We start from the raw sequence: 12953 nt of genomic DNA, 5'->3' as shown, positions 1-12953 counted from the left end.
CTTTGTTTTGGTCAGATGAATATGCCTGATGTGTATGCAGAACATCTAAAGTTTTTTTTTTTTTTTTTTTTTAGAAAGAAATGACTCCACACTCAAAATGTGTATTCCCATTTAATCTGGTTGTTTTGTACTTCCAAACCTTGAAACTTCAAAAATATTTAATATAAAGCAAAACCATTTCTTAAATAAAAGAAATGTCAAAGTAATTTTTACTTTTACGACTTTGAGCAAGTGTGGAAACGCCAAGAGGATTTTAATCTTGAACCCAGTCTTCTTTAGCCCAGTCAGGCAACTGTGTGGAATATTCAAAGTCAGGTCCTTTGTAGCACAAAGCATGCAAATACATGACCAGTTCCTTCTCTGTAGGGTCTGGTCGCACAATTTTACACTCCCCACACAAACGATCTTTGGCAAATTTGGGAGCACTTGCGGTTCTGGGTGATTCTCCAGAGTGAGAACTGCTCTCCTCTGTCTGTGCACCATTTGTTTCTGCTTCAATGCCATTTGAAGAGGTGTTTGGTTCAGAACCCTCATCCTGTAATGGTGCTACTTGCAGTTTACAGGAATGGGTTTCGCAGACAGCGCTTTCAGATTCTGCTTGCCCAGCTGGTTCACATTTATCTGGTGTATTATCACTCGTGCCAGCATTTGGGCCACACTTAAATGATATGACTTCATCGGGAATATCCAAAAGGTGCAAACTCTCCTTGGAACGATACTCCTGAAGAAGTGCTTCTAGCAGTTCATCATCATTGATCCCCATCAGACCTCCTTTGCCCCTGTTTGGGCCCCATGCTGAAGACCCATAAATGGGGTCATTAAGGATGGGGAAGCCCAGGAACTGGAGGTGAACCCGGATCTGGTGAGTGCGCCCCGTGAGTGGAAGACAGCGCACCACACTAGAACGTCCGTTGTAGCTGAGCTTCTGGAAAACTGTGCGACATTCTTTACCTTTAGGATCCACCCTGCAGAGGCCCACTTTGAAGGAGACCACCAATATAGGTTCTTCACATACCACCTCACCATCTGGAAACTCCCCATCCACACGACACACATACTCTTTTTCCAGCTGTACAAAAAAAAAGTAAAAACTTTAGCAGCAGTGTCAAATATTGTGACTAATATAGTTTTGGTTTATATACATTCTGTTTTCAACCAAGAGGGAACTAAGCTGTGCCTTGGCAGTGAAGACACAGAAGTGCACTAGGGGCAGTGAGCGCACACACACCTGGAGCAGCAGGCAGCCATCCCAGCACCTGGGGAGCACTTTGGGTCAGGTGTTTTGCTCAAGGGAACTTCACTCTACTGCCCCCAATGATCAAACTGGAAACCTTCCGATCCCAAGCCAGCTTTTTTTAAACTTTAGGCCACTGCTACCACCACATGGATGATATTATGTCACAATATGCTTTTCTGGGTATAGGGTAGATATTTTCAGTATGTAAAGATATGTGACAAACCACATATTTATTACAAACACAATCGCCACCGTTCCACCCACTAACATAGTGTAGTTTTAATAATGTTTTAATAACAATATCTTAATTTGATGCCTAAATGTTTCTGGGACAGTTTTAGCTTTGGAAATAAACTTTAATTGAGAAAATAAAAATTACAACGTTAGAAAGCGAGAGACAGAAAGAGGAGGAAGTGTCCGAGAGTTAACTATGATAATACATATTTCATCATAAATATAATGTAATCTAGCTTCTGAACCCTAAAGTAGCTACAATGTGTTTACATTACTAAATAAACCTGCTAATATACCAGGCTCAGTAACGAGTACATTATGTGAGGAAGTCATGGCCAAATTTGGTAAAATAATTAAGGTTATAAAAATTTTAGACATTTTCATCAGGTCATGTGTGATTTATGAAACAAGAAACCGTAGCCGAAGCCTAAGTTCAAAAAGCTCTGATTATGCATTTAAAAACATTTAATAGTCATGCGTACATTTTACACTAATGTGTGTAGAAACATAATCAAGTTAATTGGGCTAATTCAGCTTGACTGACAGTGTTGGTCTCACCTGTCTCTCCCGAACCATCTGGTCCAGTTTCTTGGACACCTCAAGAGTCCGGGCGAACATAAGAACTCCGGAGGTGAGGCGGTCCAGACGGTGCACTGTGTGAAGGCCACAGAGGCCTCTCTCCTTCCCCAGAATAAAGATGACGGTGTTGTGGCGATAGCGTCCACAGGGATGCACAGGTAGAGATGCTGGCTTGTCCACCACTACCACTTCACCATCATCCACCAACACCTCCAATGGCCTACCGACTACAGGCGGCTCATGACGATGGACTGTGTTCCTCATAAAGTCATTGTTCTACAGGGGAAAAAAAACGAGATGACAGTTAAAATCCTACAACTGATTGTACAAACCGGATTCTAAAAAAGTTGGGACACTAAACAAATTGTGAATAAAAACTGAATGCAATGATGTGGAGATGGCAAATGTCAATATTTTATTCGCAATAGAACATGGATGACGGATCAAAAGTTTAATCTGAGTAAATGTAACACGTTACAAAAAAAATACGTTAATTCAAAATTTCACAGTGTCAACAAATCCCAAAAAGTTGGGACAAGTAGCAATAAGTGGCTGGAAAAAGGAAGTAGAGCATATAATGAACAGCTGGAAGACCAATTAACACTAATTAGGTGAATTGACAACATGACTGGGTATAAAAAGAGCTTCTCAGAGTGTCTCTCTGAAGCCAAGATGGTAAGAGGATCACCAATTCCACCATTGTTGTGCAGAAAGATAGTGCAGCGATACCAGAATGGTGTTACCCAGCGTAAAATAGCAAAGACTTTTAAGTTATCATCATCAACCGTGCATAACATCATCAAAAGATTCAGAGAATATGGAACAATTGCTGTGCGTAAGGGTCAAGGCCGTAAAACTCTACTGGATACTGGTGATCTCCAGGCCCTTAAACGTCACTGCACCTCAAACAGGAATGCCACTGTCAAGGAAATAACAGAATGGGCTCAGGAATACTTCCAGAAAGCATTGTCAGTGAACACAATCCACCGTGCCATCCACTGTTGCCAGCTGAACTCTACAGTGCAAAGAGGAAGCCATTTCTAAGCAAGCTCCACAAGCTCAGACGTTTGCACTGGGCCAGGGGTCTTTTAAAATGGAGTGTGGCAAAAAGGAAGACTGTTCTGTGGTCAGATGAGTCACGATTTGAAGTTCTTTATGGAACACTGGGATGCCATGTCATCCGGACCAGAGAGGACAAGGATAACCCAAGTTGTTATCAATGCTCCATTCAGAAGCCTGCATCACTGATGGTATTGGGTTGCATGAGTGCTTGTGGCATGGGCAGCTTGCATGTCTGGAAAGGCACCATTAATGCAGAGAACTATGTTCAGGTTCTAGAACAACATATGCTCCCATCTAGACGTCATCTCTTTCAGGGAAGACCCTGCATTTTTCAACAAGATAATGCCAGACCACATTCTGCAGCAATCACAACATCATGGCTACGTAGGAGAAGGATCCGGGTACTGAAATGGCAGCCTGCAGTCCAGATCTTTCACCTATAGAGAACATTTGGCGCATCATAAAGAGGAAGGTGCGACAAAGAAGGGCCAAGACGATTGAACAGTTAGAGGCCTGTATTAGACATGAATGGGAGAGCATTCCTATTTCTAAACTTGAGAAACTGGTCTCCTCTGTCCCCAGATGTCTGTTGAGTGTTGTAAGAAGAAGGGGGGATGACACACAGTGTTAAAATTTTTTGGGGGATTTGTTGACGCCATGAAATTTTGAAACAACATATTTATCCCTTAAAATTATACATTCTCTCAGTTTAAACTTCTGATCTGTGATTTGTGTTCTATTCTGAATAAAAAATTAGATGTTGGCACCTCCACATCATTGCATTCAGTTTTTATTCACAATTTGTTTAGTGTCCCAACTTTTTTGGAATCCAGTTTGTATTCAAAAAGCCCAGTCTGGAATCATTGACCATTCTGAGCATTGAAGAAGAAAGTGAAAGGGGTCAATATGGAGAGCAATAGATGGACTACAGTGTGTAATCATAATCACAGACCATGTACAGACAGACTGAATGGCAATGTGTGGAGCAGCTGCACGTGAGCCTGTGGTTGCCAAGTTCAATAACAAGCGTCGACTAGAAGGGTATGAAGCCCACCAGCACCTAACTGTGGAGCAACGGATGAGTTGGAGAGGACTTTTTGACAGTCCAACTGACAGTCCATGACTGAACTCTGTCATGTTTGTGATGAGGTTAAAGACAAATTTTCACAGCAATGTTCCGACGTCTAGTCTAAAGCCTGTAAAAACCAGTTAGAAGTAGAAACTGCAGCAAAGGTGGGCAAACTACCTGTTACTACCATTCATGTCTGAGGTAATTGAGTGTGCATGTGTCTAAAGATTTATGGCCTTATGTCCGAGCCCTCCTCACCTTCAGAGTTATGTTAAGGTCGTCTACGGGGGTTTCGTTGAGTCGTATCCGTCCCTCTTTTACCGCTTTCTTGTAATAGTCCAAGGGCTCTGCTCGAAACTCACTGTTGAAAACTTCGAGCAGCGTTTTACCGACCCAGCGGCCCTTACAGTATGTTGTAAAATCAAAATAATACGGATAAACCTTTCGGAGTCCTCCCTCGAAGTAGTACGAGGTTTCAGTGAAGTGTTCCTGGCTGAAGCTGACCCTGGGATTTCGTTTCTGAGGAGGCGGTACGTATCTTTCGGCCGGTTTCCCGCCGCCGGTTCTCCTCTTCTTCCCGCGGGGCTCTCTGTGGTGCTCCGGGGGTTCCTCGCTCTTCCGTTTCACCGCGCCTTTCTCCTCCTCTCCTCTCTCCGGGGTCGCGGTCTCTTCTTCTCCGCTCATCTCTCTCAGCGCTGCGCTGACGCCGTGTGAGCTCCGCTCGGGGAAAAGGTGGAGGACTCTCTCGGTGCTTCTTTTTATACCGAGATCTGCACACAGCCGCAGGCCGCCGCCCGGGACATTACCCGAACTAACACTCCGACTTCTACCGAGCGCGCAGGGGGTCAGGAGGGTTTTAAACGCTCCTAACATTCACCACAGGCCTGTCAGCACCAGTACAAACTACAACACCCACTGACTACTCCTCCATCAACTACAACACATGCTTTCTGAAGCTGGCCAACTCTGATGACGTAACAGCTTCGCGCTGAACTGGCACAATAACAACTGACATAGCAATTCATAAATTTGTAATTTCCATTGTTATTATACATGTAATGATCATGTGATAATTAGTAATTGGGATAAATCATAACTGTGACATTTTTAATCATATTTGAAATAGAATGCCAGTCATTTTTTTGTCATTATTAATCATAATGGAGATAGCAAGAGCCATTATGATATCCTCATAATTATCACACACTGAATCATAGATGATATGGGATAGCAGGTCATTATCATGAAAATATTAATAATTGAGTCTTCATTTTGAGATAATAATCCATAATTATGATATCTAGTCACAAATAATATAGTCAGTCATAATTATGAGAGGACCGAGGCTATTTTCTATACTCATTAAATTTACACGAGAATGAGTGAATTACAGAATAGTAATAACACAACCATCTTTATTGTTTTTATGTTTAATGGAAAGTGTTAAGTTACGCACCAGTTAAACATAACAGAAATCAGTTTCTCACATAAACCGTTTCATGTCCAACAATTTCATTTAAAGCTGGAGTAGGTAACTTATTAGTAAATCATTTTTGTTATATTTCTGTTGAAATAATCAAATAGAAATCAATATATCAAACACAATCCAATAAGAGAAGCATTAATCAGTGAACACAGAACTGTTAATAATAATAATAATAATAATAATAATAATAATAATAATAAACCCTATTCAGTCATTTAATTTGGACCTGATATTTTCAAAAACTAGCTTAAACTTGGTGTTTACTCCAGCTTTAATATGGCCAAATCTCAAATGGCTCACTACTCATGTATAACATAATAAATACATTTAATAATGTCTCCCCAAACACTACATAGTTAATAATGAGCAATTTGGGATTCATCAACATGTGCAATGTTCCTTACTGGGGGCTATTCCACAAAGCAATTTTAAGTCAGCTAACTTAAGCCCAAAGTTGAGGACTGTCCCAATAGGTAAGCTCTGCTCTGTTCATACTGGAAATACCTCTTTGTGGAATAGCCCCCAGGACTTACAGCTCTCCATTTGGAAGACACTTCATCACTCAGAGCTTTATATAGGGAGAAGGGCCAAGTTTGAGATTTAGTCTTACATAAGGCAAATACCACAGACTGTGCTTTGGTCTGGTGTGATAAAAAATGATGCAGAGTTAAGCCCAGACATCTAAATCACTAGGAGTCTAACAGCAAAAGAAGTTTGACATTATTCCTAATGAAAATGTGTCATCCAGATTAATCAGAAAATTATCTTTCAGCATTTATTGTGATTAATCATGACAATAGTAATTATACAAATATTTCCTTCCATTCCTCACACTGAAAGTTTAATTATATTTAACAAACAGAAGCAAGGCCATGAATAAGAGAAGTGAGAGTATTGCATGAAGACGAATCTTGAACAAAGACAGGGAAGAACAGTCACCCAAGTTTTGAGGGAAGGGCGTCCAAAGTCTATGGGCCAGATCATTCCAACTGACGTCAGTATGGTCTTAGAGGCCTACTGAGCTGTTTTGCTGGACCTGAGCGCTCAAGTGGGTGTGAAGGGCTGAAGGAGCCCAGAGTGGTAAGGTGGGATGAGGATGTGCTTAATTTTTGAGAGCATTAGTTTGTATCTTATTGGCTGAGAGTCAATGCAGCTGATGGAGCATGTGATTTTTACTCAGAGAGAACATAAATGCCAAAATGATAGTAATATTACTGGATAGCGTATATTAATACATAGTAAATTCCTTTGAAAACGATTTCCCCTTTCTCACAAAAAGGTCTTGTTGACTATAGAACAAATATGGTGTATAACAAATGAGAACAGATTAAGTAAGATCTGTCAATGCCTAACTCTGAGATCCTGTTTTCCATCAGTAAACAGGATGCAGGAGAGGCTGGATGGGGCTGGCAGCTGTGTTGCTAAGCAGCAGGTTGAGACGAGAGGAGTGAGGAGAGAGGAGGTCTGCACACTTTCCTAAGTGTTCGCCGCACTGCAACACCAGAGCCACCTCCTGCAGGGGCAACCATACTGCAATCAGAGCTCACCGCTGGGGAGAGAAACAAATCCAACATTCACACACTCACACAATAAGAGGAATCAAGGTTATTATAGTTTGGAGCTGTTCATTTTCCTGGGATCGGTTCCACCTTCTTATGGGATTTGTGTTAGGGTGGTTAATATGTTGTTATACATGAATAAAGTTTGGCTTTCTGAATGCACTGTGGGGTTTTAGTGGCTCCCTTTTCACATATACCATACAGTAAACAGTACATTTCTAATCAGTGCTGTATTTGCCTGATCTTGACATACCCTGGCCACTGGCGGTGTTTGTCTGTCAGAGGAACGTAGACCACACCCATGAGTCCCTTCTTGAGAAAGGTGCCATCACTCTGCCGATCGTACTGCTCTAGAACTTGGCTCCCACCCTCTGGACCTACAGGCAGGACCAGTCTTCCACCAGGCTTCAACTGCTCCAGTAGCTAATTACACATACAGAATTTCTTTTTTAAACGTTCAGAACGTGTTAATAACAAGTGACCTGCAGAACAACAGAGACCTGTCATTATACGTGAAACTGAAGAACTGCCACCGTTAGCTGCTGACTTTACCCTAGTTAACCTTGACAGTGGTGTTTACTCTCTTATCATTGATTAAACCCCTAAAACAGAATTACAAGTTTACTTCCAAGAAAACAACTGCCTTAAAATGGGCTTAGATTATGCACTATACATTTATGTTCATTCAGTACACGCAGATCTATGGATATGCAATTACTCTCCACCTTTATCTCCATCCATCCCTCCACCCCCCACTGCAAGTTGATGGGCTTGGTTCATTAAGGTTTATGACATCAGAAACCCTGGCTGTCTAAATCTGTGTTTTTGGGACTGTCATTGATACACTGCAGTTTCAAAGGGTAATGCTTAGTCATGGTATATTGACACCTTATTACCTTCATGATACATTTTTAGGCTCAAAAAAATAATAATAATACTGACATAACAAGAATAAACATTAGATTTTCATTGTACTGGCTCTTTATGCAGCACAGCTGACATTCTAACTAGTGATTTTATACTCTCCAAGCAGTTAAAATATATATTTTATATATATATATATAGTCTCAGATTGCACAACTGGCACACCCTTCTTTAGCGCCTACCGCTTTGGGGATCGTTGGTGCTGCTGCCCCAACATGAATGGCATCATATGGAGCCCCATCTGGATAACCTAACCGGCCATCACCCACTGGGAAAAGGAGCACAGCTGGCATTAGACCGAGAAAACATTTTTTCTTAGCTTAGGTGAGTACTGCACATGTACGTAAATTAATTCATATTTACTGTGCTTGTACTTTTGTTCTGATGAATGGATTACTGAGGATTTAGCGAATTAATTAGCTAACTGTGATTCTTACGGTGTTTGAGGTACAAATATACGTATACAATGGTTGGACAATAATATTCTCAACAATCATTTTATTCAATACAGTCTTGCTAGTATATATTATCTATTCCAAATATGGAATTAAGTGGATTAAATTAAATGGAGTTTTTTTTAATTACTTTTAATTTTACTCAGTTCTTAAATGCATTACCCACTAACTTGATCCTCCCAGAGGTCAGCAGGTCTGGGTCATCAGCTTGGACATTTTTCACTGAGGCTTGCACTAGTTCATCTATGTGTTCAATTCCCACCACCCTTCCAGTGGGTCCTACCTGTATATTGAAGATAAAGACAAATTTATAAAATGGTATTTGGTACCTGTAGTAAATGCTGTGTAGAGTCAAAACTGAAACACAAATCTAACCTGGTTTTATTGTAATCATTAAATGTAAACTTTGTATTGTAAGAATATTATTTCACGTTTTATTTATGAAACAATACACAGTTATCACCACTGTGCTATAGAACATCACGTTACTAGGAGTGTTCAAGAGACTCACCAATCTAGCAAAGCAAGCGGTGAGATATCCGCTTCCTGAGCCAACATCCAGTGCTGATGCCCCTTCAGTTAACTTGTCACTCAGAATCTCCAAAGCATGTGCATGCTACCAAGGAAAACAGCATTATCACAACCTCACGAAGTCTGGTAGTCAGCGGGACTCAAACCCACAACCACAGGAACCTGGAGCTGTGTGTTAATTAAGACTACACACCTTCTGAAGAAACTATCAGCATCTTGTCTAAAGCTTAAGGGCCCTGATGGTTCAGATCAGTTGTAAAAAAAAAAATGATATTCCCACTGGAATTTCCAACCTCATTCTACAGTAACTTAATTATGAGGCAGGATTTACACACACACAGAAAAAGGTCTCTTCCCTCAGGAGCACTATTAGCATGTATGTATTGCTCGGTAATATACAGTACTGTGCAAAAGTCTTTATGTTTTTAATGTGCAATTATTTGTCATTGTACAACGTACAACAAACTGTGTCTTCCACATTTAACCTATTTGTGGCAGTGAACCCACACACACACTAGTGCACTCGGGGCTGTGAACACACATCCACAACAGTGAGCAGCCAACCCCAGCACCCGGGGAGCAGTTGTGGGTTCGGTGCCTTGTTCAAAGGCAGCTCAGCTGTGGATTGAGGGAGTATCCTTCACTCCCACTGCCCCCAATTATCCTGTCGGTCGTGGAAATGGAACCACAACCTTTCAGGCTAATCCCTCTTCTCTAACCATTAGGCCTTAAGTAATAATAAGATTATTATTAATAAATAACGTAAAATAATTCATATTCGCAATAAGCGTGGTGCTTGAATAAAAGTATTGTTTTGTATATAAATACAAAAACAAATACTGTGAAATTACTTTTATTTTCTAAAAACTAGATGTATAATTATTTTGTGTGAAAAATAATAGTAGTATCGAATGTCACTACTTACTTTTATAATATTATTTGTTTATATTGTAATATTACCATTATAACATAATATTAAAATCCATCCGTGTCAAAAATGCATACACATCTATAGCTATATTTAATACAAATGATAATGAAAGCTATAAACATTTTAAAAATATTGATTAAGTGACAAAATTTAGGATTGTAATATTAGCATTAGCATTCCAAACGCTAATTCAAACCACTGTTTACTTACCATATGAGGAGCACTAATAGTGGCCTTGTATCCTGTGAAGAATTAGGAGAGTTGTGAATGGAAACTTGTGAGAACATTAATGTGTATTTGTACATTTTTATTTTAAGTTTGTCCGTGGACATATGTACATTATAACTCACCTATGTACTGAGGAGAATCTGCATAGGGGTAGTCTTTGGAATAGACCCCCCGATCTGTGGCTAGCATGGCTTCAAACACTCGATCACTCTGAATAACTCCATGATCTGCCATAACAAATGGTAGAAGTCCATGCTTAGTACTCTGTAGAAGTTACCCTAATTTAATATGGGCATAACGTCATACTTTCATGTTGACTACAGTCTAATATTTACCTCGCAAGCGAGTAATCAGTTCTGAATGTGTTTTGCCACTAGAAATCCATGCCATTGTCCTGGAGAGCAGCAAACCCATAGGGACCGCCACTGCAGCTAGCCTGAGGACAGACTGCATTTCCTGGAGAGGGCCACCTGCATCACATTTCCGAATAAATGTTTTTAAATGGCTTATTTTATTATGTTGTTTGCTAATATTACATTATACATTTGCTAAATATCTGTTTATCATTTTTAGCAGATAGGTACATGAAAATGATCAGACACTGAAATTTGTTCACAATTTCAGCATCCACACATCTCTAGGAAAGGTAGTATAGTAATTCAACACAGTTACTAATGTTTATTACAGGGCAGTGTAGAAATATAGATAATGCACTAAATGAGTATTATATGGAGCAAGGGGTGGGACGCAATGCCCCTCTGGCTTAAATGCTCATTACTGGACTTGACAAATGTAATCTTTTCAAAGTCAGAAAAATGTGTTTGTGCACTGAACAAAATGTATTCTCCATGTGATAACACACAGAGAAGGTGTGGAGAGGTTTAAGTGCACCTGTGTGGCCGAAAGAATGAGCCAGGTTTAACAGCCTACCTGCAACATCAGAGCTCCACACCACAACATTCATTCATTATCTGTAACCCTTATCCAGTTCAGGGTCGCGGTGGGTCCAGAGCCTACCTGGAATCATTGGGCGCAAGATGGGAATACACCCTGGAGGGGGCGCCAGTCCTTCACAGGGCAACACACACACACATTCACACCTACGGACACTTTTGAGTCGGCAATCCACCAACCAAAGTGTGTTTTTGGACTATGGAGCACCCGGAGGAAACCCACACGGACACAGGGAGAACACACCAACTCCTCACAGACAGTCACCCGGAGCTACCTGCTGCGCCACCGTGCCGCCCCACACCACAACAATTTAAGCTTTATGTAAGACTGTTGATCAGTTAAAAAAAAGAAACATAATTAATATAAACATCATTAATTAATTGCACAATTTGCTGAGTTAATGATGACAGTGCTATTTTAAAGTAATTCATTTTAATAATATTTAGAACAAAATTACTGGAAACTGCTATATGGAAAATGATGCTTCTTTGGACTGTGATACGTGTTATGACCACTGTTATATTCATGAATTGCATGTTGTTTTTATAGGATATGATGCACATATCCTCTCTGAATATAAAACGTCTATTTCGTTTCAGGCTCTAAAGAAAAGCATGCTGTCCTTTATTAGGAAGGGTCATATAAAATGTTGCATGAAACATAGCAAATGTCACATTTTATGTCATTTTTCAAACCCAGGTGGTTATCCACGAGTCTAAGACCCACATATATGACTGCTTCTCCAAAACTGCATTATCGAGGACACTTGTGACAAATGCCAAAATAGTCTTGCGTGGTCTTTCTCACATGTGTGAAGTGGACAGCTGGCTTGTGAACTTGTTTCAGGTAGTGTTTAAGATGTGGGTATTCTATAGTTATAGAAAGGTTGGATAGTTAATTCTCCTGAGTGGATCACACACGGATCCATCCTAAACTGTGCTGGAGCTCAAACTACTCCTGAGTTCTACACTCAGTCCGCAGTTCAACTCCTCTTTCTTCTTTGGCCTATGTCTAGAAGACGCGACATTGTGGCGTATGATATCGGAGCTGAAAAACACTCTAGAAAAACAAATGACTCGAATTAAATTTCTATGAGCTTCGGAAAACCAAAACATACCATGCAGCGAACTCTAGGCTGCTTTAGTTGTCCCGGTATTTGCAGAGAATCCTAGGCGAGAAAGACGTTACTATCCATGAACGCATTCACAAACACTGGGGCTGCATCTCAAATCTATCCTCACTGCCTACTTAGTGCACGACCTAAGAATTGAGGTTAATGGCTTCTGCAGACAAACCGAGCATAGCATATCACATAAAGAGCCAAACGTTCTTTAGCCGTATGTGTACACCTGCTTACTCGACACGGTGAGCACGGCTTAAATGTAAAACCCAGGAATTCATAACTACCTTAGTACACTTTGTAGGGAAGAGGAGTCATTTGAGGCTCAGTCGTATTTCTGCAGCATGAAAACATGACCAACAGGACGCGTACTCTGCTCATTGTCCGCATTTCTGTTCCCTGAGGTTTAAATAGTTTGCACGTGTTTTCTGTTGTGACATTAACTTGAAACGTCCCATTTCCCATATAACCACCAACCTGAAGGCAACTGAGCTGATGAACGTATACACGGAAGAGCACCTCGCGGAACAAGCCTGGCTCAATCAGAGTCGCGGACGCGTTGACTGACACGAAGATTATCCAAT

The 12953-nt window shown here is 40.6% G+C and overlaps 2 protein-coding genes across 5 annotated transcripts; both read right to left on the bottom strand.

Moving 5' to 3' along the window:
- Positions 1-105: 105 nt before the first annotated feature.
- rpusd2 (RNA pseudouridine synthase domain containing 2) lies at positions 106-5155 on the bottom strand. The gene is made up of 3 exons (XM_066684140.1): positions 4440-5155; positions 2030-2326; positions 106-1069 (listed from the first exon to the last, which is right to left on the bottom strand). Exons 1-3 carry the CDS (start codon positions 5052-5054, stop codon positions 254-256), a joined length of 1728 nt encoding a protein of 575 aa, XP_066540237.1. The 5' UTR covers positions 5055-5155; the 3' UTR covers positions 106-253.
- Positions 5156-5607: 452 nt separating this feature from the next.
- On the bottom strand, positions 5608-12921 carry pcmtl (l-isoaspartyl protein carboxyl methyltransferase, like). Of its 4 annotated transcripts, XM_066673933.1 has the most exons (10): positions 12657-12752; positions 12367-12417; positions 10631-10765; positions 10418-10522; positions 10278-10309; positions 9117-9221; positions 8768-8888; positions 8333-8418; positions 7480-7649; positions 5608-7180 (listed from the first exon to the last, which is right to left on the bottom strand). In XM_066673933.1, the coding sequence occupies exons 3-10, from the start codon at positions 10746-10748 to the stop codon at positions 7144-7146; spliced, it is 774 nt and encodes a 257-aa protein (XP_066530030.1). In that variant the 5' UTR covers positions 10749-10765; positions 12367-12417; positions 12657-12752; the 3' UTR covers positions 5608-7143. The 4 variants fall into 4 exon arrangements, with proteins under 4 accessions (XP_066530030.1, XP_066530037.1, XP_066530046.1 ...); XM_066673940.1 differs by lacking the exons at positions 12367-12417; positions 12657-12752 and adding an exon at positions 12847-12921; XM_066673949.1 differs by lacking the exon at positions 12367-12417 and having other exon boundaries at positions 5608-7216; positions 12657-12792.
- Between the last annotated feature and the right edge of the window lie 32 nt (positions 12922-12953).

This window comes from Hoplias malabaricus, chromosome 1, assembly GCF_029633855.1.
Source record: "Hoplias malabaricus isolate fHopMal1 chromosome 1, fHopMal1.hap1, whole genome shotgun sequence".
NCBI classification, from domain to species: Eukaryota; Metazoa; Chordata; class Actinopteri; order Characiformes; family Erythrinidae; genus Hoplias; species Hoplias malabaricus.
This window is presented reverse-complemented; position numbering and strand designations above follow the sequence as displayed.

Coding starts and splice junctions, on each gene's coding strand:
- pcmtl (XM_066673940.1), bottom strand. CDS start 10,748: ATGCAGTCTGTCCTCAGGCTAGCTGCAGTGGCGGTCCCTATGGGTTTG. Junction 9,222..10,277: donor CTATTAGTGCTCCTCATATG/GTAAGTAAACAG, acceptor TTTCCTTGGTAG/CATGCACATGCTTTGGAGAT. Junction 7,181..7,479: donor AAACACCGCCAGTGGCCAGG/GTATGTCAAGAT, acceptor TTGCCCCTGCAG/GAGGTGGCTCTGGTGTTGCA.
- rpusd2 (XM_066684140.1), bottom strand. CDS start 5,054: ATGTTAGGAGCGTTTAAAACCCTCCTGACCCCCTGCGCGCTCGGTAGA. Junction 2,327..4,439: donor ACCTTAACATAACTCTGAAG/GTGAGGAGGGCT, acceptor TTTCCCCTGTAG/AACAATGACTTTATGAGGAA. Junction 1,070..2,029: donor AGATGGTTCGGGAGAGACAG/GTGAGACCAACA, acceptor TTTTTTGTACAG/CTGGAAAAAGAGTATGTGTG.